The sequence below is a fragment of the Dioscorea cayenensis genome, chromosome 10 (assembly GCF_009730915.1).
Source record: "Dioscorea cayenensis subsp. rotundata cultivar TDr96_F1 chromosome 10, TDr96_F1_v2_PseudoChromosome.rev07_lg8_w22 25.fasta, whole genome shotgun sequence".
Classification (NCBI taxonomy): domain Eukaryota; kingdom Viridiplantae; phylum Streptophyta; class Magnoliopsida; order Dioscoreales; family Dioscoreaceae; genus Dioscorea; species Dioscorea cayenensis.
Window position 1 is genome coordinate 2,163,985 of NC_052480.1, and position 21,638 is coordinate 2,185,622.

A 21,638-nucleotide genomic window follows, 5' to 3' on the forward strand; every position below is an offset into this window, starting at 1 on the left:
TGAAAGTTCTCAACTCAACATGAGTCTCGTGTAAAGCGTCAAGCTTTTTTTATGTTTAAAGCAGATACATATAGTGTTTAAAAAAACACGGTTAAGCTGTTTAACTAAAAGTCTATATCATGTAAATAATATGTTATTGTTTAAATTGAATGCTTTCAGCGACATCGCGTTGAAGATGGGTACCTCTCGGGTCATCTGTTTAAACATCTTTACGTATTTTCTTAAGCACTGGTTGTCATTGTTTAAAGAGTAACTTGAGTAGTGTTTAACTTTTTCTATTGTTTACACCGTTGTCATTGTTTAAAGAGTAACTTTTTCTTAAACACCGTTGTGGCTGTTTAAACATATTTACGTATTTTCTATTGTTTACAATGACGTTCTTTTGTTTCCCACATTGTTTGTTTTTACTAGGTCTATGTTTAAATTTCAAAAGTTCACAGTCAAATAAGCTTGTTTCGTTTTATTTATAAAAGATTTACAAAATTTACAACATTTACAACGTCCGCTCGGACTTTGGACACTCACGACTCGACCCTCGTATAACGAAACAAGTGTCTGTACATTCGAATGCTCACAACGGTTTGCATAACATGCGCATCAACTTGAACACCCGCATGACGTACAACATTAAAAAGGGGTTAAACAACACACATTCATGAAAAGCGACTATTAATCAATGTGTCATGAGTCGGGACTTAAAGCGAAGATCCTAATAGTTAAACACGAGCGTAATAGTTGTACACCTGAAGTCATTTTTCTTAAGCAGTGTAAGAAAGTCTCAAGTGGTAAATGTCAACCCCATCTTAAAGGATGTTTCATGATCTCCCTCCTCTAGAGAATCCTCCGCAATCACGCAATCACGTGAAAAACTTTCTTTTTCTTACCCAAGTCGAAATGCTCTCTTAATTGCTTTCCCGTCATCCACCGCTGGAGAATCCTCTGCATTCAGGCAACATTTGAATGCAAATAAACACTTTTTCTTCGTGTATACTGAGAGAGATGCTTTAGGTAACTAATGTGGTTTTGAATTTCTAGGTTGAGGACTCATGCATGTATGGAACCCTACATAATTGTCTGCTCATAGGCGGTTTAGTTTCATGCACCCAATTTTTCAAGCTGCTGCATCCACATATTCGATACACAATGGAAATCAACGTATTGTACGCCAAAGTTTAATAAATGGTGGTGGCATTATTGAGGGCCTGCTTTAGCCCGGGGAAGTACTCATCGGAGCTTAGTTCGAGCTTATAAGAGCGTGTGGCGATTTGATATGGAAGCACTGCCGGCTGACCTGATCCGAAGGTAAAGGTTTTGTGTATTCCTTGCAAAATCCTTGGAGCAGTCATCACTTTTCTTTAAAATTCAAATCTTCAAAGGCATTTGCAGTTGTTGTTGTTGTTATTATTATTATTCTTCTTGATGTGGTTGTCTGCATAAGGTGATAACTATTTTGATCACTTTCATTTTCAGAGGCATGGCTGTAGTGATGGTGTTAGGAGTGAGATGTTAAGTATAAACAAGAAGCTGGTGGAGTGAAGAGTAAGAAGAAGAAGAGCACTTGATATTCAAATACTTCTCACTACTCTCAATACAAACCATTCTCTCATATATAAAGAGAGACAAGACCTCAAAAAGCGATCAACTCGACATGCTATGAAGACTTAACCTAACTTAGACGAAAATAAGTCTTGCTGACTACTAAAAACCTTAACATAGGATAACACAATCGACCATTCTCATGCAACATACGTACATGGCATTCTAATACTCAGCTTCTCTAATAACCAATGTGCACTATGAGTAGTCTTCAACACACTCACTTACTCAGAGATTTGTTTGACTCCAAGTCGCTCGATAAGGTGAACATGCTTCTTGACGGTCAGCGCTTTGGTAAGAACGTCAGCTGCTTGTTCGTTGGTGCTGCAGTGGAGAAGTTTGATTGCTTCATCGGTAATTAATCCTCGAATGAAATGGAACCGAGTGTCGATGTGCTTAGTCCGCCATGCATGGCCGGGTTCTTAGCGATCGCTATTGCAGATTTGTTGTCGCAATAAATAATTGTAGCTTCCAATTGTTTCTCATTCATGTCTTCTAGAAGTCGTCGCATCCACATAGCTTGACAGGCTGCCGAAGTCGCAGAGACATACTCGGCTTCGGTGCTCGACAATGCTGTGATTTCTTGCTTCTTTGAACACCATGCTACAGCAGCCGAGCTAAGACTAAACACCCAACCAGTTGTGCTTTTCCGATCATCAATGGATCCGCCCGATCATTTCGTCCGTGTATCCTTCCGACTTGAAATTATCGATGCGCTCATATAACTGCCCAAAGTTGATAGTACCAACGATGTAATGCATAATACGCTTTACCGCTCCGAGATGGTGCATTGAGGGACAATGCATATACAGCCACGAGTCGAGACGGCAGTACATTAGAGTGCGGGCGAGTGTGCGTGAGATACAGTAGACTTCCCACAAGCATAATTTCGTTGGTACTATCATCTTGAGTAGCCATAAGTAACTCATCTTCTTCAGTTGCTTTCTTACTATTTATGTCTTCCTTTTCTAGAATGGCCATAAACACCATTCCTTCTTCACTTTCTTCACCCTCTTTAGCTTCTTCTTCAGTGAAATTTGCTTCATTGTACCAACACTGGGATTTAGTGTGCCCATATTTTTTACAAATGTAGCATTGAACTGGAGGTCGTTGCTTTTGTTTAGCATCTTCTTCTCCAAACCTTTGTTGTTTTTGTTTGGAGTCCTCCTGTTTATACAGGGGTGTTGAGGTCCTACCCCTGCCTCGACCCCGGAAGCGACCACGAAAGAAACCACGACCCCGGCTTCGACTTCCACGGATGCTAATGTCCCCAAGTTCACTGATCATAGCTTGAAGGGGTGCTTCTTCTTCTGATCACAAGGTTAATATTGTTTCATGTCCCTTGAGAGAACTGCTAAGCTCATCCACTTTGAGCTTTCCAAGATCCTTGGCTTCTACAATGGAAGACACAACGTGCTTGAAGTTTGAACTGAGGCTTCTCAGGATTTTCCCAACAACCGCTGCTTCATCCATCGATTCACCGAGAACTCTCAACTGATAGACAATCTCCAAGACTTTAGTTATATAGTCTTGAACCTTTTCACCATTCTTCATTCTCAGTGTTTCCAACTCAGACTTGAGAGAATAGAGTTTCACTGAGAGAATTTTAGAGCATCCTTGATACTCTTTATGCAGTATATCCCATGCTTGCTTTGCAGTTTCAGCTTCTGTAATGCGTATAAGAATCTTCTCATCGACACCTTGTTGAATGAGATACAGGGCACTCGCATCCGCATCTCTTCTCTTTTCAACAGCTCCTTCATTTCCATCCTCACTGAAACCATTCTCTACAATGTTCCACAGCCGTTTGGAACGAAACATAGTCTTTATTTTGAGGCTCCGCGATCGAAGTTTTTCTCCTTTGAAAAATAGGGATGCTGGTCGGAGTCGCACTTGGTTTCAGCGGAGCTTTCCATAGCTCACGATACCACTGATGGTGTTAGGAGTGAGATGTTAAGTGTAAACAAGAAGCTGGTGGAGTGAAGAGTAAGAAGAAGAAGAAGAGCACTTGATATTCAAAATACTTCTCACTACTCTCAATACAAACTATTCTCTCATATATAAAGAGACAAGACCTCAAAAAGCGATCAACCCTGACATGCTATGAAGACTTAACCTAACTTAGACAAAAAAATAAGTCTTGACTGACTACTAAAACCTTAACATAGGATAACACAAGCGACCATTCTCATGCAACATACGTACATGGCATTCTAATACTCAGCTTCTCTAATAACCAATGTGCACTCTGAGTAGTCTTCAACATGTAGAGGACCCCTCGATGCCTTGTGGCATAAAGCTTGTCATAGAGGACTACCCTTACGCGCGCGATGATGCTCGCTCATCCGGTCGGCGATACAAGATTGGGTCCGCGACTATGTGAACCATTTCTACACCAAAGCCGAAGCTGTTACTTCCGACACGAGCTCCAAGATTGGTGGGATGAGATTAAGAACAAAGGTCATGCGGACAAGAAAGAGCGAACCATGGTGGCCAAAGTTAAACAACCAAGAAGACCTGATCAACATTCGACTATCATGATATGGGACTGCTCGAGGACAACATGCAGCTGTAAACTTTGGTCAATACCCATTCGGAGGCTACATGCCGAATCGGCCTACTCTAATGAAGAAACTCATTCCACAAGAAGATGAGCCGACTACGAGGACTTCATATTGAATCATCAATACACTTTTACATCACTCGAGTGCCATCTCAACTTCAAGCTACTCAAGTAATGGCGAGTCCAGGGACACCTTATCGGCGCATTCTCCGGCGAGGAGTATCCGGGTCAGTTTGCACGATTCACACGCTCAACTGGATCAAGGATCGGCAAATAGTGAACTATTTTGAAACATTCTCCGCAAAATTGGTCGAGATTGAGGACATCATACACAAGAGAAACAAGAACTTCCATCTCAAGAGCGAGCGGAGCTGGTGTACCTCCATACGAACTTCTCCTTCCTACCTCCGGTCCCGGTGTGACGGGCCGTGGCGTTCCGAATAGCATAGCATATCCATATGAACCATTGGTTGCTTGCATTGTATCTAATTGCGCACTTATTGTTTGAAATTAGCTCCACAGATTGATATTATTTGCAAGATTTGCACAAGGTTTGGCAAGTCCTATTGTTACAGTATATGTACAAGTAAAAATTTGCAAGGCCTCTAGAATGTGTTGTGTAGTTTATCAGTGTTCTTTTCTTCAAATGAAAGGTGCAGTTTATCTTCAAACTTTGTGAAGAATTGGAAGGAGAAGCTTCGGTTGGCTCAATTTGTCGAAGTCATTTCATTGTAATAAAATTTTAGATCAATTATAAATAAGTTGATATCAAGATCTAACTTTTCTGCTCTCTAAATGCATTCTGATCACTTGAAAAATAATAATTAAAAAAAAAACTCTCAAGGACTATGTCAAGTGGTTTCCATGCTTCGCCACTCTCAGCAAATAGTTTTGAAGAGAAAATAATAATTTGAAATTTTGGTTTGTGTTAATTTGTTTTTGATGTTTCAATTAAAAACAATTTGTCAAGTTTATTTTAAATAATTTTGTATTCAACCAAAATTTTTGATTGTTTTTTTTAGAAAAGGCGACAAACACCAGAACCCACGGACGTGCACGTGTGGGGAGCAATGCTCAACACCCACGTGCCCTCACCTTGTGTATGACATGAGGTTCGATCCCGGGTCCTCCCCGAAACAAACACCCTACGAAGAGACCCGATACCAATTGACCCAAAAGCCATTGGTAAAATTTTTAATTGTTAAGCTTTAATTCATATATCAATATCTTACTTATGAGTTGCACTTGGTTCCTTTTTTTTTATTTCATAATTTTAATCAAAACATTCTTCTGCTCAATTATTAATTAATTAATTAATTAACTATAAGGAATAATTTCCTTGATTTATTTTGAATTTAAAGTTATAAAAATTAATCAAAATTTTAACATTTTTTAGAAAAATATTTATTCTCTGTTTGGATAGACCAAAATTATGATATAATTCGTACAATATGCCATAATTTAACATTTTTTTAGAATTATACCATATTGGTTGTTTGGGTATTTATTTAGAATATAAAATTATGTCATAATATAAGTATTATAGCATAAAAAAATATTCTATTAAGAGTGGAATAGTTTTTTCATTGTAAAAAGTCTCTCTTTTTTCATCCAGCCACCGGTCCACTGGTGGTCTGGCTGGCCTCTAACGACTGCCACTGGTTCGGCCTGTGGTCCGACCACCAATCGGTCTGCCTCCGGTGATATGCCAACGGTCCACCAGTGGTCCGGTCACCTACCATTTGGCCTCCGGCAACTGACGACCGATCCACTGATGGTTCGACCATCAGCTGGTTGGCCTCTGGTGACGTGCCAACGGTCCACTGGTGGTTTGATCGGTCTCTGGTGACCGACCACTGGTCCATTAGTGGTTCGATCACCAATCGATTGATTTCCATAATTTTATTTTATTTTATTAACGAAACACTCGTTTTGTAAGAATAAAATATGTTATAGGTTTTTCAATAATCACGTGCACTTCTTACATAATAAAATTATACGTATATTTTTATTTTATAACTAAACATGCTCTTAAATTTTTTTATGAGATATAATTAAATTATGTATTGATGTGTGCATAGATACGAAGTTAATCGCTCAAAACATATACGTTTGTCTTATGTGAGAAAAATTTTGAACCCATTTTTTCTGTGAGACACTAATAATATTTTATATAGCAAACTTGATGTAAATATACGAATAGATTACAAGTAATATTTAAATATTTTTATATCCGTATTTATTACTTATTATTTTTATAAAAATATTAAATATGTTAAAAAACGTACCCTTTTTTAATTTTCTTTGTCCTTTGCAACTTGGCCAAGGAGTCAAGGACTTTGAGATGGGGTTTTCTCTCTGGCATATACATATCAAAGTGTGGTCAATTATTGCAAACCATTGTAAAATATCAAGTAAAAAACCTTGATTCTCGTGAAGACTAAATTATTAGTACTTTTTTCCTTACCTTTAAACAGAAAATTAAAAATATATTTATAAGGTGTTGATAAGCGTGAGATGTCGCCTGCCATTAAGAGGACAGGCTTCCTTTTTAGATATCAAGGATAAATTTTCATTGTCAATGTTTTAAAAATGAAAAGGGTCATTTAATAAAATAACCCTCTTTTTTTTAATTAAACTAAATGATTCTATGGCGATTTTAATTGTGAAAATGGTCCTAGGACCATCACGTCATCCACATGGGTGATGTGATATGCTGACTGGGCGCTGAGATGGCATTTTTAAATAAAAAATCCTGATTTTTTTCATTTTAACCCATGAATTGTTTTCTAATCAATAAGTTGGCTTATTCTTGAGTTTTTTTACCAAATTTTTTTAAAAAAAAATTATTAAACTTTTAAAATTTATTAAACTTTTAAATAATTTTTAAAAAAAATATATAAGTGTGTTTTTTAATTTAAATCCCTTATTTCTTTTATAATTAACAAATTATCTTTTCTCTTTGATTATTTAACCCAAATTTTATTTAAAAAAATATGTATTTTTTTAATTTATTAAAAAAATTAATAATGTAATTTATGCTACTAGACATAATTTATGCTCTATATGTACACAACCCGGTCATTATAGAACTACTTGCCCTAGACAAGGGAGAAATATATGATGTAACTTTACTTTATATTTAAATGCAATTATGCTTTTTAATTTTAAATAATTTTAAAATTTATTATTGATTTAACGATTTAATTAAAAAATAAATTTGTGTTTTCATATTCAAATATATTATTTAAATTAATTTTTTAATAAATTAAAAAAAATTACATTATTTTTTTAAGCAAAATTTTGGTTAAGTAATCAAAGAGTTTTTGTTAATTATAATACAAATAAAAAGCCACACTTATATATTGCTTAAAAAGTTGTTTCATTAAAGGTTGAATAATTTTAAAAGTTAAAATTTTAAATTTTGTGTTTTCATATTCAAATATATTCTTTAAAATTAATTTTTTTTAATAAATTAAAAAAAATACATATTTTTTAAATAAAATTTGGGTTAAATAATCAAAGGGAAAAGATAATATGTTAATTATAAAAGAAATAAGGGATTTAAATTAAAAAAACACACTTATATATTTTTAAAAAAATTATTTAAAAGTTTAATAATTTTTTTATATTGGTCAAAAAACCAAGAATAAAGCCAACTTATTGATTAGAAAAAGCAATTCAAGTGTTAAAAATGATCATGATTTTTTTATTTAAAAAAATGCTATGTCAGATAGGTCAGTATGATGGTGACTGACTCGAGTACATCGATATATCACATCACTCATGTGGGTGATGTTATGGTTCTAGGGTCATTCGGTTTAATTAGAGGGCTATTTTATTAAATGGCCCAAATGAAAATTTATGATAGATCTTTTATCCGGTAGTACTGATTTTATTGTATAAAAATTTGATATTTGAAAGTACCGAATATAATGGTACCTAAGATTGATGTCAAAGATCTTGATTATAAGAGCATGCTGACAGCGAACGTGCTACCCATTTGTTCTAAGTTGAGATAGAAAATTTTTATCATCTTGAGTTCAAATATTTTTTTGTGATAATCAGTGATTTTTAAGTCTTTCACGTGAGCTTAGACTTATCACTTTAGTTTTATATCTCAAAATGAGAGTACTTGGTTGGATGTCCAATTTCTGATACTATGCATATTCCTACTCATAATTTAATTACTCCATTAGCAAAATAAAAATACATAAATAAATTATTATTTTTCTTGTGTGCATACTTCTAAATTGTATATAAATTTGTTATATTTATAAAAAAAATTAAAATTTATGTATTTAAAATATAATTATTAAACTGTCCTACCATACTTTCAGTTAATTAGAACATTATATCTTTTGAGTTTCGAATTTATTTTATTTATTTTAAAATAGATAAATATTAAATTAGACTTACTCACCAATGTATATTACGAGATTTTTACTATTTTCATGAATGTGGTTATTAATATTTTTAGAAAAAAATAATAATATTAACAACATCTATTTATTAGTTAAAATGTAAATTTAAATGTTAGATTATTTATTAGGCAAGAAAACGTGTATTGAAGCTTGAAAGCACTCCCCTCAGTTCCTTGCCTTAAATTCTATATGAAATTATTTTTATTTAAAAAAAAAAGCATATTTTATCCTATATTTATTTTAGGAATTTTAAAAAAATTATAAATAAAACAATTACTTATTAATATTTTCTTTTACACTATAAGGTATATGCTAAATCAAAAGGTGTTAAAATCTAATGGAAAATAATGTAACTTTAATCAATACACTGCATTGATTTGTTACCGTGAATTGTTCATCATTTTCAACTCATTTTATTTTACTAATTAAACGAGCGTGTTATTTTACTTTCTAAATTATATAAATTTGTTCATGCTTTAAAATTTATGTGATTAGACATATCACTGTCACGTTAGTAATATATTTTATATAATTTTATATATATATATATATATATATGGGAGTAGATCATCTGAGTAGGTTTGTAGATTTTAAATCTACAAAAATTGTTATCTTGGATTTTAATTTAATGGTTATATATTGTTTATTTAATAGTTTTTCTGATCTGAACCGTTCAATCAGTTTTTGCACAGTATCTAAGCAAGTCTTAATCATTCAACCATATTTCCACTAGCACTATAGTAAGTATAAAAACTAAAACTTAAAACTCAATGTAGTTATTTAATTTTTACTGTGCTTAACTACGGATGTTCTACAAATGTCCACAGTTTATGTTTCTTTTATCTATATACGAGGAGGCAATTGCCCCTTTTTAGTTTTGAAAAAAAAAAAATTTCTTTTAAAGTTTTTTTATCATATTATATAATATATTTTTTTAATATTTCCTTTGCCCTCTTCTATTTTTTTATAAGTTATGATAGGAATATTTGTATTTTCACCCCTATAAAAATATATAATTTATATTCGCTTTTATAAAATTATATTTACATATTCATCCTCACAAGTCACAAAACATAAATATTTATCAGTTACCCTTTACTTTTTGAATTTTTATCCGGTAGACTCAGTTCCGTGGTAACTACGGAACAAGACGTGGCTCAATCTTAGCTATGGGTTTATAAATTTTATTATTTTTTATTATATAATCTAGGGATATATTGGTAATTATCTTAAAAAATCAATGCCCTTTACTTTAGAAGTTATTAAATCAAGGTAATCCAATGGATGAGGTTGAGCCACATCTCGGTTCTATAGTAACTATCATGGAACTGGTCCGTTGGATCATCTCTCTTACTTTTCTCTATGAAAGTCTTTGGAAGAGAAAGCCGATGAAGTCATGCTCTCGTCTCATCTATAGTAATCTTTGGGCATTTGTTTCTCATCTTCACCTTGATTTCTCACCCTCATCAGTCATCACCACCAAGCTCCGCCTACCGGTCTCCGGGATTTGGTACACTATCTCCCTCATTTTTTGTCTTCAATTAGGGTTAAGTATAAGGTTATAATCTTCAATTAGTCACGCTCCCATCTCATCCATAGGAATCTTTGGGCGTTTGTTTCTCATCTTCACCATGATTACTAGCCTTCATCACTCATCAGTCATCACCACCAAGCTCCGGCCTCTGGGATTTGGTACACTATCTCTCATTCTCTCTTATCTTTGTCTTCAATTAGGGTTAAGAACAATGTTTTTTTCTCATTATTTAGATTTTAGGGTTCTCATTATTAGATTCTTTCACACGTTTCTAATTATTCTTTGATCTTGTGTTGGATTTGGGTTAATTGAAATTTAATTATAGGAATTTTGTGTTGAGATATTTCAATACAATGGACTTTACTTTTTTTATTCTTATTTATGTAGAGATTTTATGGAGCGGTATTTCAAGAAAAAAACAACAATAGACTTAGAAATGTCTCAAAAAGAATGGCGAGAACAAAAACAATTATTTTATATCCGTTGGTTTATAGGTTTATAAATCTAGCTCTAATTTTACCAATTTCAACTGAAACTGTGGAGAGGGTTTTCCTTGCAATGAAAATTGTGAAGACTCGATTGCGCAATAGAATTGGTGATCAATTCTTAACCCGATTGCTTGGTGACGTACATTGAGAAAGATATTTTTTTGATTGCATAGATAATGAAACTATTATTCATTGTTTTCAAAATATGAAAACTCGTAGATGTCAATTATGAATTTGTTCTAGTTAATGTTTTGTATTAGTTGTTTATGTAAAAGACTTTAACTAGTTATGATATTTTAACTTGTGTTATTATATAATTTTGATTGTATTCAAACTTTGATTTACAAGATTTTATTTACCCCTTATAAAAATTTTTTAGCTCCATCATTGGTCTATATATAAATATATATTAAACTGTCATGTAAATATCTCAAAAATCCTTTTTTTATTAAAAAAAAAAGATATCTAAAAAATTATTATTTTTTAAAACCATTATTATTATTATTATTATTATTATTATTTCGTGAGATAAAAAGATATAAGATATCAATCTCCCTAATAATAAAATAATAAATTTATAAAAAATAATTTAATTAATAAAAAATATTGGATTAAGAGAAAATGTTTTGAAATATATATGCCTATAAATTTTGTTTGTAATTTTATGTAAAATTAACTTGAAGATCATTCCTAAATTTCAAAGAAACTTTATTTTTTTTTTTATTCTAAACAAATTTTTAAAAAAAAACCGCACTCAATATATACAAACAAAGTAATATAATCTGATAACAACTAACTATACATAACATTCTCTTAATAGTGTTAATATACAATAACTAACAATAAATCTGCACATTAACTCTACAAATACCGAACTCACTTTGATATGTGTAAATAAGTGTAATAATGGTTCACTCTAGTTTTGCTAAACTATTATTTTGTATTAACTAAATCAAAATTTACTTAATTGAAATAAAAATTTTCCATTAATACAGTATTTTATAAAAGAATTATAATATTGAATTTTTAGCCCCAATTAAACACCAAAAAGGTATAGTGGGCATGTACAACCTTGACAAATGACAATGACTCATGAGCAACCTGCCTGGGACAAGAAGATCCTCACACTTGACACCCGTTTTGCCCGTAGTTGCAACAAACTCCCTACGGCAACCTGCCTCCTGTGTTACTCTGCTATTGAGTCGATTGATCACCTGTTTTTTAGGTGCCCTTTGGCTCGAGACATCTGGGACCGTCTTGCTCTCCCTTTTTCCTTCCCACGTGCCCCCTTGTCCTGCTCAAACTTATGGGTACTGTGGTATCGAGAGCTTAGCCCTCGTCTCAAACTGCTCTGCTCTTTGGTTGCTAGAGTGATTTTGTGGCAATTTTGGCTTGCTAGAAATAAATGTGTTTTCAGTTCAGTGTTTATTTCTTTGCTTGCTTTATTTTTGAAAATTTGTTACATGTACCTCTCTTGGATTCCAGTGGTTCCTGCTAGGGAGATGCACAAGCTTGAGGAGTCTATTGGTGTGGTTCGACGCTGTATCCAGTTTTCAAGCCTCCCTCTCGAGGAGCCGGATCCTGACAGGCACGACAAGTTTTCCGGCTAGTTGTCCAGCTGATATGCTGCTGTGTCTTGGAGGAGTCCCTCTCTCCTCCTCCCAGTGTCTCAGTGCACTGTCTCGTCTCTTAGTGTTTGTTTCCCCTGTTGTGTGCTTTTGTTTCCACTTCTAGTGGAGTTGTTTGTCTGTTTTGTTTTTTTTGTACTGTTTTCCTCTCTTTTAATGCAATTGTGGTTTATCCACTTAAAAAAATAATAATAATATGACGCATGAGTCATTAGCCTTATCTTCTAATATATATATATATATATATATATATTATTTCCCATTTGTTGCACACCTGCTTAATCATATCAGTGGATATATTAAATAAAAAAAGGTTAAAATATCAAAATAGTCTCTCTATTTTACGTTTTCCGCTCTTTTAATCCATCTAATATAAAATCCGTCATTTTAGTTCTCGTATTTTCACATTTTTGTCTTTTTTAGTCTCTCTAATTAACGGATTTGCTCTTTTGGTCCTTCTAGTTGATGAATTAGAGGGACCAAAAAGAATGAAAATGTGTAAATACGATGACCATAAAGATGGATTTTACAACTAAAAGACGAAAATGTACAAATACAATGACCAAAAAAATAAATTTTATATTAGAAGGATTAAAAGGGTAAAAAACAAAAAATAAAGAGACTATTTTGATATTTACACCTTAAAAAAATAACTAAGAACTCTTGGGTCCTATCTTTTAATATATTATTATTTCTTTCTTTTGCACCTACCCCAGCCCATATTTACGGACACTATTATTTATGAAAGGAAATAAGTACTAAAAAAACTGTGCATGGATCTCGTTTTCCCAAAAGAAAAAAAGGTTGGTACTTTTATTCTTTTTTATTACACGTGATACTATACACTTGTTCAAAATTGAAAATTCTAATCCAATACATCATAATTTATTCTAAACAAAAAATTACACATCATTTAAATAATTAAAAAAACATAAAAAATTACTTTTTTGAAGCTGTTAACTTTGCAGAAATAAAAAAATTAAAAAAAACTTTTGAATTTATATATATATTTTTTCCTTATTTCATTGAAAAATATTTAAATGAGTGGGAAAATCAGTCATTCCCTTTTCAAAAAAAAGAAAATCAGTTATCTACTTCAGTTATTTTCTTACCCCTGCTGAATGTCTGATATTGTAATATATAAACTATCAATATACTCATAAAAATTTATAATTTTTTATTTTTATTTTTTTCTAATAAATGGTTTTATGCAGTTACAACACTGAACTTTTAGAATTCAAAGACATTGAAGTATTGACCATGATACTCATTTGAAAAAAAAAAAATCACATAAATTATTTATCTTAAAATATACTGGTATGTGTCAAATATTATCTAATACATGTAGTATAATGCATTGAATCCATGCCAAAAAGAAAAATTCTATTAAAATTGAGCTGAAATAATTTACAACCTCGGAAATACGGTTATTATTTTATAATTTAATATTTGAAAGAATTTATTCATTTTCACAATTCATATTTGAATGGCAAGTGAGACGTTTCTTTGGCTACATTATTTGCTAAATTAATGTTTTTGTTTTATATACATTTGTTAAAAAATAAATTTATTTAGTTACAAAATATTTATATTTATTCAATATATATACTTTTTTTATATATAAAATGACTATTTTTTGGCTTATGTTTGGTAAACAGTCCATGATTTCAACCAATCACTAAATTTATCCCTTACAGATTTTTTATAATTTTTGTATTAATTATTTTAAATAAATCTATTTAATTATCAATTTAAAAAATATCCATATTGATAAATAAATATAATTAACTTAATAATTAATATTAATTAAGTGTAAAAATATTATAAAATCTGTGATAATTGGAATCTTTCCTCATGCTCCCGGCATCTCATTAATATATTTAATAAAATAATAACATTGCTTCTAATATTATATATTTAATTTGTCAAATAATGATATTTGATTCTTTTTGTTGTTTTTTGTTTTTTTTTATATTGTATAATTATATAGATCTAAAAATTTGATAAAAGTCTATCCAAGATTCAGATTAGTATTTGGATATTATATATAATTTCTGAAATTTTAAGGATATTTATAATTCACTAACTGATGATCATTAAAGGCTTTGGTTTTTTTTTCATCATTTTAATTTTTTTTAAATTCAACCGCATATAAAGAACAGCTAATATTTTAAATGATATACATAATTGTTTTTTAGAAATACATAAAATTAAACGATCTTTTAAAGATGCACACAGTATACAACCCCTAAAAATGTTTTATCAAAATAAAATAAAATTTTACAAAATCATGTGCATGAAAAGTAAAAAATTAATTTCATAAAAATATAATCAAATTAAAAAATATTGAATTTAAAAGGGGACGGTTAAAAAACATACAGACCTATTTGGTCCCTTTTTCTTAATTTTACATAAAATCAAACAATCAGCTGATTTCTTTCATGGTTTTAATTATATTATATTATATTATATTATTTATTCATATATGATTATTATTATTATTATTTCTGATAAATAAATAAAGGTGCGGATAAGATCTCGTTTTGAAAGAATAGGTCCTTTACTTGGCACTGTAAAGTTGATTGACAGATGGATATGCCAATTTTTTAATATTATTTTTTACCAAAAAAAACATATGGTCCATGGATATGCCTTTTTAAAAATATATATATATACACCAAAAATAGGTCCTTTTATTAGGGATTTTAATGTTGAAATGTTTATTTTAATTAGAATTAATTAAATTTAAAAACTTTCATGTATATCTCTAATAATTGGAATTTTTTCTCATTAACATATTCAATAAAATAACATTGTTTCTAATCAATATTTAAAACATATTTTTAATTTGTTTTTAAATATTTAAGATTTTGTTTTTTGTCTTCTTATATTATTTTATTTATGTTTTATAAGAAATTATGCAAAAAAAAAAAACCTTATAAAAATACTTTTTAAGATATTATATAGAACTTTTGAAATTTAAGAATATGTGTCAAACTCTAACCAATGATCATCAAAGGCTTAGGTTTTTTTTAAGAAATGTTTTGTTTAGGGTTAACATATGAAAGAACATGATAGATGTTAAGATAAAAATAAAATCATAATTTCTACAATTAATAATTTTTTTTTTTTAAAAAAAAGGCATTACAAGGGCTTGTGGTTGTTTGAAAAGGTCAAAGTGGTCATTTGCAACTTGAGTCCTTTTATTATTTTTTTATTTGGGACATACAGTACAGAAACCTAAAAAAATGATTTAAAAAAAATAAATATAATTTTAATTATAACAGTACAAATTAGTATAAAATACAGATGTCAACTTTCGGAAAGATTCTTATACAATTTTATTTTACTACTTGTAAATAATATTTGATATTTTATTTAATTTTAATTATTTATACATGTAAAGCTATAAAATAATACAAACCATTTCTTTCTATCCTTGACTTTATCTTATTCACGACAACGTGCATCATCTCGATAACCTAAATTTTCCAATTTTTGAATAATACAAACTCAATTTCTCTCTATTTCATATGTTTTATACATTATTTAATTATACTTTATGATTTATTTTTTTTTAAATATACATATAAAGATTTGAGATCATTGATTGGTGTCACTCATCCAATTATAAATACAAATATAATATGCACAATGATTGATGGAGGGGTAATGTTGTAAAATAGTATGGAATTTGCAACGATAATATATATTTTTAAAAAGTAATATTGTTTGTCACGTGGGCAGATTTCACTTATTAATTCACACCCAATCAAAAGCGCACCCAACCAAAAGCGATCTCATCCATGTGCCTACTCTTTAATAATAAAAAAAAGTAGCCAACTAAAAGCGGTCCCATACCGGGGGGTGGTTGGGTATGACTGTAGGGATGGGGCGAGGAATCCCCAAGAGACTACTTTCTTTTTAATATAATTATATATATATAATTATATATATAATGTGGGGTTAAAATAAATTTTTAAAAAAATGAAAACATAGTATTATCTCATATTCCTGTTTTTTTTAAAAAAAAATTAGAAAGACGGAGTGGAGATCCTTGCATGACTAAGAGTGAGGTTTTTCTCTCCCAGGTGCCCAATTAGGATGGATGGGGATGGGGAAACTCATTCTTGAACAAAGAAATATAAATGGGAAGTGACTCCCCATCCTCGCCTCATTTAGGGACTCGCCATAAGTCACTTAATCTACCAACAGCTGAGAAAGGTTAACATGAAAGAATATCACTTATGGTACTTTTAAGATTGACCATTTTAGTTAGAACCATAACAGAATTTTTATTATTTTGCTTTCATTATTATTATTATTATTATAAAATAAAATAAAATAAATCACTCATCTCAACTAATGTCATGAGCGGGGGTGTTGATCTATGGAAATCGATTGAGCTTGAGCCGAATAGTTGGGAGCTCAAGCTCATCTAAAAATTTGGTGCTTGATATTCAGCTCAAATTCGATTGTGTATTTATTTTATAGCTCGAGCTCGATCCGATACACTAATCGAGCTACTCGAGCTCACTTGAGTAAGTTTGAAAAGCCTGAAAATCACTATAGCCATTCTTATACTCGAGTTCAAAATCAAGGGGAGGTCAAACGGACAAAACAGTAATTTTATAATAAATCTAGTATTATATATATATCATACTTGGGATTTAAATGTAGCATCTCGGTCAGTATCAAAATAATCGAATTCGGATCTCGTCTCCAACTATACTGAGGGCCGGGCTCGACTCGACTATGACCGAGTCAAGTTTGAGTTTTTCATAAATTGAGTCGAATATCTTATGATAGAGTGTGATCATTTACACCCCCTAAGCCATGGACTACTAACGTTTCATTAGGGTTGGAATTAAAAAAAAATAAGTTTTTAGATTCCAATAATTAATGCCAACAAGCTCCCTCACACATATTGCGCCTATAAAAGACCACCCACAGAACCTGCTTTAAGTGCACCAACCTCACTTGAAAACCATTAACAATGGCCTCAGTCTTTCAACCAATTTCCATGTCTCCCACCACTTTGTCCCTAACTAGTTCCGGTACTTCATTATTAGCTGCAGGAAAACCAGCATGGTTTTCCTTTTCCTTTAATAAACACTCATCCATCCCAAGTAGTAAAAACAACTCAAGAACAAGAAGTGGTAGAGGTGGCAGCATTGTGTGCTTGAGAGGAGGAAATATCTCAGTCCAAACCAGTGCTCCTCAAACCACTACTGACGCAGCTGTGGCTTTTGGCAGGCAGAGCTTCCCTCCTGGCTTTGCTTTTGGTGCTGCCACTGCTGCTTATCAGGTTATTTTCTCATGATATATAAGTATTTAAAAAAACAAGAAAATTTTTTTGTTGAAGAGTTCATAGTAATCAAGTAATAACATTTTTTTAAAAAATATTAAACCAAGGGAGAAAAGAATAATCATAAACACAAGCATGGTGGTAATGGATTTTTACTTTTATTTTTTAAGAGTTATAGACAATAGATATCAAGCTTGAGTTTTTAGTCAAGAGGATGCTTTTGGTTTTCCCTTTATAGATCTTGCACTAAAAGATAGTTATATATATATATATATATATATATATATATATATATATATATATATACTGTTTATCCACCAATACTGCCTATCATTTTCATTCTTACTGTAACTCATATTTTTTCAAATAGGGATGTTTCTGTAAATGTACCCACATGATAAAGGTTTCTGTGGATGTACCCACATGATCTATATATATATATATATATAAATAAAATATGTGCGTGTATATTTTTATTGCAGATAGAAGGAGCTTGGAATGAAGGAGGGAGAGGGCCAAGCATTTGGGACACTTTCGCCCAACACCACCCTGGTATATACATATTTATATCTTGCAATGAATAATGAACACCTCTTCTTCTTAATTCAGTAGTTAATATGAGAATAAATAAGATTGAACTAATTAATTAAAAAGAAAAATATTTGTATAATAATTGCTGGGTTCGATTTTTCTATTTTTTTATTATAACCCCACAAAGAAAGGTAATCTAATATACTGGTCTAAAAACTACATTTATATATTCAGTATATATATATATATATATATATATATTAAACTAACCGAAAGCCCACTATAAAATAAAAGATCAACCTATCTTTTTACAATTTCCTTTTCTTACTTCTTTACATTTATAACAACATTTTATTAAATTTATTATGAGCATGTTTAATTATTTTTAAAATATTTTTGCGAGAAAAAATTGAAGACAGGGAGCAATGGAAATATTGGCGTGGATTCATATCATCGATACAAAAGTATTTCCTACTTACAAATAATATATATATGTATATATGTGTGTGGATTCATAATCTTCAAGTTTTATATTTTTGCCAATTTTTATTTATCTATTTTTTATTAATTTTTAATTTCTAACTATTTACAGGGAAGACGTGAAAGCTGTTGAAGGATATGAACTTAGATTCTTATAGATTCTCCATTTCATGGTCCAAGGATTCTACCAAGTATGTATTTTAGTTTAATCTCTAAAATCATATTTTCCCAACTTGAATCATTTTTTTAAATTTATTTTTGTTAATTTTTATCAGAGGGATCACTAAAAGGTGGCATTAATCAAGAAGGAATCAATTACTACAACAATCTCATCAATGAATTAATCAAAAATGGTTTGCAGATTCACATTTCTGTTTTTGTTTTAAAAGCCTTAATTCCTTAATTAATTATAAATTTAATCAATTTAATTTATGATTTAACAGGCATCACACCTTATGTCACAGCTGTTTCATTAGGATGTACCTCAAGCTCTTGAGGATGAATATGGAGGCTTTTCTCAATAAAAAGATAATGTACATCATATTATAAAAATTCATAATTAATTGATTTACATAGTGTTAAACATCACTAATCAAAGTTTTTAATAGGTTTGATTTTAAAGACTATTGTGAAATTTGTTTCAAAGAGTTCGGAGACAGAGTTAAGCATTGGATCACATTGAATGAGCCGTGGAGTTTCGAGTAGGTATATCTGGTCTTGGCTGCACGCTACCTGGACGGTGCTCATGAGTTCCTTGGTTGCTCAATCGGTAACTCAATCATCGAGCCTTATATTGTCGACGCATAATTTATTGCTTGCTCACGAGACTGCTGCTCGACTTCTACAAAGACAAGTATCAGGTAATGTCAACAATATAAATAGTCTCACAATCGGTTAATTTGGTAAATATAAATCACAATTTCTCGTTCTAGACAACCCAAGGAGGACAAGTTGGGATCACTTTGGTTTGTATGTGGTATCATCCTTACGACCAGTCACACAAACATGTCGAGGCGGCAACCCGAGCTTTGGATTTCATGCTTGCATGGTTAGTTCTAGATGTATGTGTGTATATATAATATAAGTAAAAACTTAGAACTTTTATGTTTGATGTATTGATGATATTTTGTTAAGGTACTTGGATCCATTGTTGCATAGGTGATTATCCATTTAACATGAAAGCTATAGTGAGGGATAGACTGCCTACATTCAGTAAAGAAAAGCAGATATGATAAAGGGATCATATGATTTCATCAGTTATCAATTACTATACTGCGAGATATGCTGCCGTGAGAGTTCCATATTCTCATGATTCACCTCCTTTCCTCCACATCAATGAATCATATGCCGAACAATTAGGCAAGTTCTTTCAAAAACTGAGTATTATTTGGCTAAGTTTTTCTAACTAGTACTTTTAACTTTTACTGCAGAGGCGAAAGATGGGGTTCCTATTGGTGAATCGGTGAGTAATGTTTATCATTAAAAAGTAGAGAATATATATATATATATATACTGATTCATTTTATATTATGAATTTTCAATAAAGCAGAATGGAAGCTGGATTTATGTGTATCGAGAGGACTCTCAGAGACCTACTGTTATATAGAGGAGAATATGCAAAACCCGGCAATCTACATTTACGAGAATGGTAGAGCATTAACCAAATATAATTGAAAAATATAAAATTCTATAGTATGCTAGTATGTTGAACATTAAATTCTTTTATGGTAACAGGGTGTAATGTGTTAACAGTGCAGATATTACGCGAAGGAGGAAGCTCCTGGCTGACTACGTGAGAGAGAAACTACCTTGCAGAGTTCATCTGGCTGAAATTTGTGATGCCGCCAAAAGGTAATTGCCAATGCTTTTCAGCTAAATTTATCTTTTGTTTTTCTTATTCTGTTTTTAGTAAATATGAAAGACAATACTACATCATCTTCGAGATGATGTTTATCTGTTTCTACTATATGTCTTATATATTCTTCATTCAAGCAAAAAGTATAGAAACTTTAAAATACATAGTAAGAAGTTCTACTAGACAATGTTCATCTGCTGATCTACTCTCTGTTTGCTTCTGTTTTAAGGAAATACAAGAAATTCTGGCTCAATAGATTCCGGAACCATCTAAAACACAAGTATTCAAAGAAGCTTTTATTTGTCTGTTTATTGAAACCGTTATCTTCTGCATTTGATACAAGAAATGCTTATGAAGTTAATCAATACAAATATATATCACAAGAACAACATTAAACAAAGTACTGCAGAAACATCATTCAATCAAACACAAGAAATTAAAACAGGCAGAGCTAAAGAACGGTAGTAATCAACCAAGTATTCACATCTTCTTATCTTCATTGGAAAGCGGAGACAAATTTAATTAAACTACTATTCTGTTGTTCGTGTTAATCTCTACACCTTTGTTAATTAATGATTTTCGAGGGAGGAGCAAATGCCAGAAGGATACTTTTTGCTTGGTCTCTAATATGGACAACTATAGAGATGGGAGAAAAGGTTACACACACACGGAAGGTTTGGGCTCAGTGTATGTTGGCTATACTGCTTTTGGATACGCACACGAGGCTCTGCAAAATGGTTCTCTAACTTCCCTGCAGCCAAAGCCTCAAAACTAGCTCATTAGTTACTACTAATGCAGCAATGGATGCATGTTGTACTATCTTTGTCTCTCTTCTTAATACACTAGTCATGCTGTGTTTCTTCGAAAATTGGTGGACTATATCCTTATTTAAGTCCTGCAGATTGCCGCCTCGTCTGTACTGTCACGTGGTGACTATGATGGAATGTGCATTCAGATTCAAAGGTCCCGTTCCTCTACTGTTTTTGAGAATTGAATGCCTAGAGTCACTCTGAATAAAGCGTAAACACACATATAATATGAGAGAGGATCAGTGAGCAGGGAGTAAGGTTTAGCATATGTTTTAGGAAGTGGGACTCACGGGTTATTAAATATAGTAAGAGGCTTGACAGATGTGCCCGCTGTTGACATTTTTGACCATCGGAAAGTGTAGACCATGATTAAATAATATAGACAAGGAGAAAGGATATTAAGTATTTGTCGGCACTTGAAA

General features: G+C 31.4%; 1 protein-coding gene, 1 long non-coding RNA gene and 2 pseudogenes across 2 annotated transcripts; all 4 read left to right on the top strand.

The window, feature by feature from the left end:
* Positions 1-1,070: 1,070 nt before the first annotated feature.
* On the top strand, positions 1,071-4,667 carry LOC120270787 (annotated as a pseudogene).
* A 12,515-nt stretch (positions 4,668-17,182) lies between these two features.
* LOC120270788 (4-hydroxy-7-methoxy-3-oxo-3,4-dihydro-2H-1,4-benzoxazin-2-yl glucoside beta-D-glucosidase 1, chloroplastic-like) lies at positions 17,183-18,537 on the top strand (the record flags this gene model as incomplete). The annotated part of the gene is made up of 3 exons (XM_039277853.1): positions 17,183-17,541; positions 18,024-18,093; positions 18,476-18,537. Coding segments are annotated over exons 1-3 (444 nt in total), but the record flags the coding sequence as incomplete, so codon positions are not given.
* A 123-nt stretch (positions 18,538-18,660) lies between these two features.
* On the top strand, positions 18,661-19,026 carry LOC120270530. The gene is made up of 3 exons (XR_005539613.1): positions 18,661-18,743; positions 18,828-18,905; positions 18,996-19,026. It is a non-coding gene; the product is annotated as an uncharacterized LOC120270530 (long non-coding RNA).
* Positions 19,027-19,029: 3 nt separating this feature from the next.
* Positions 19,030-21,401, top strand: LOC120270789 (annotated as a pseudogene).
* Positions 21,402-21,638: the final 237 nt, after the last annotated feature.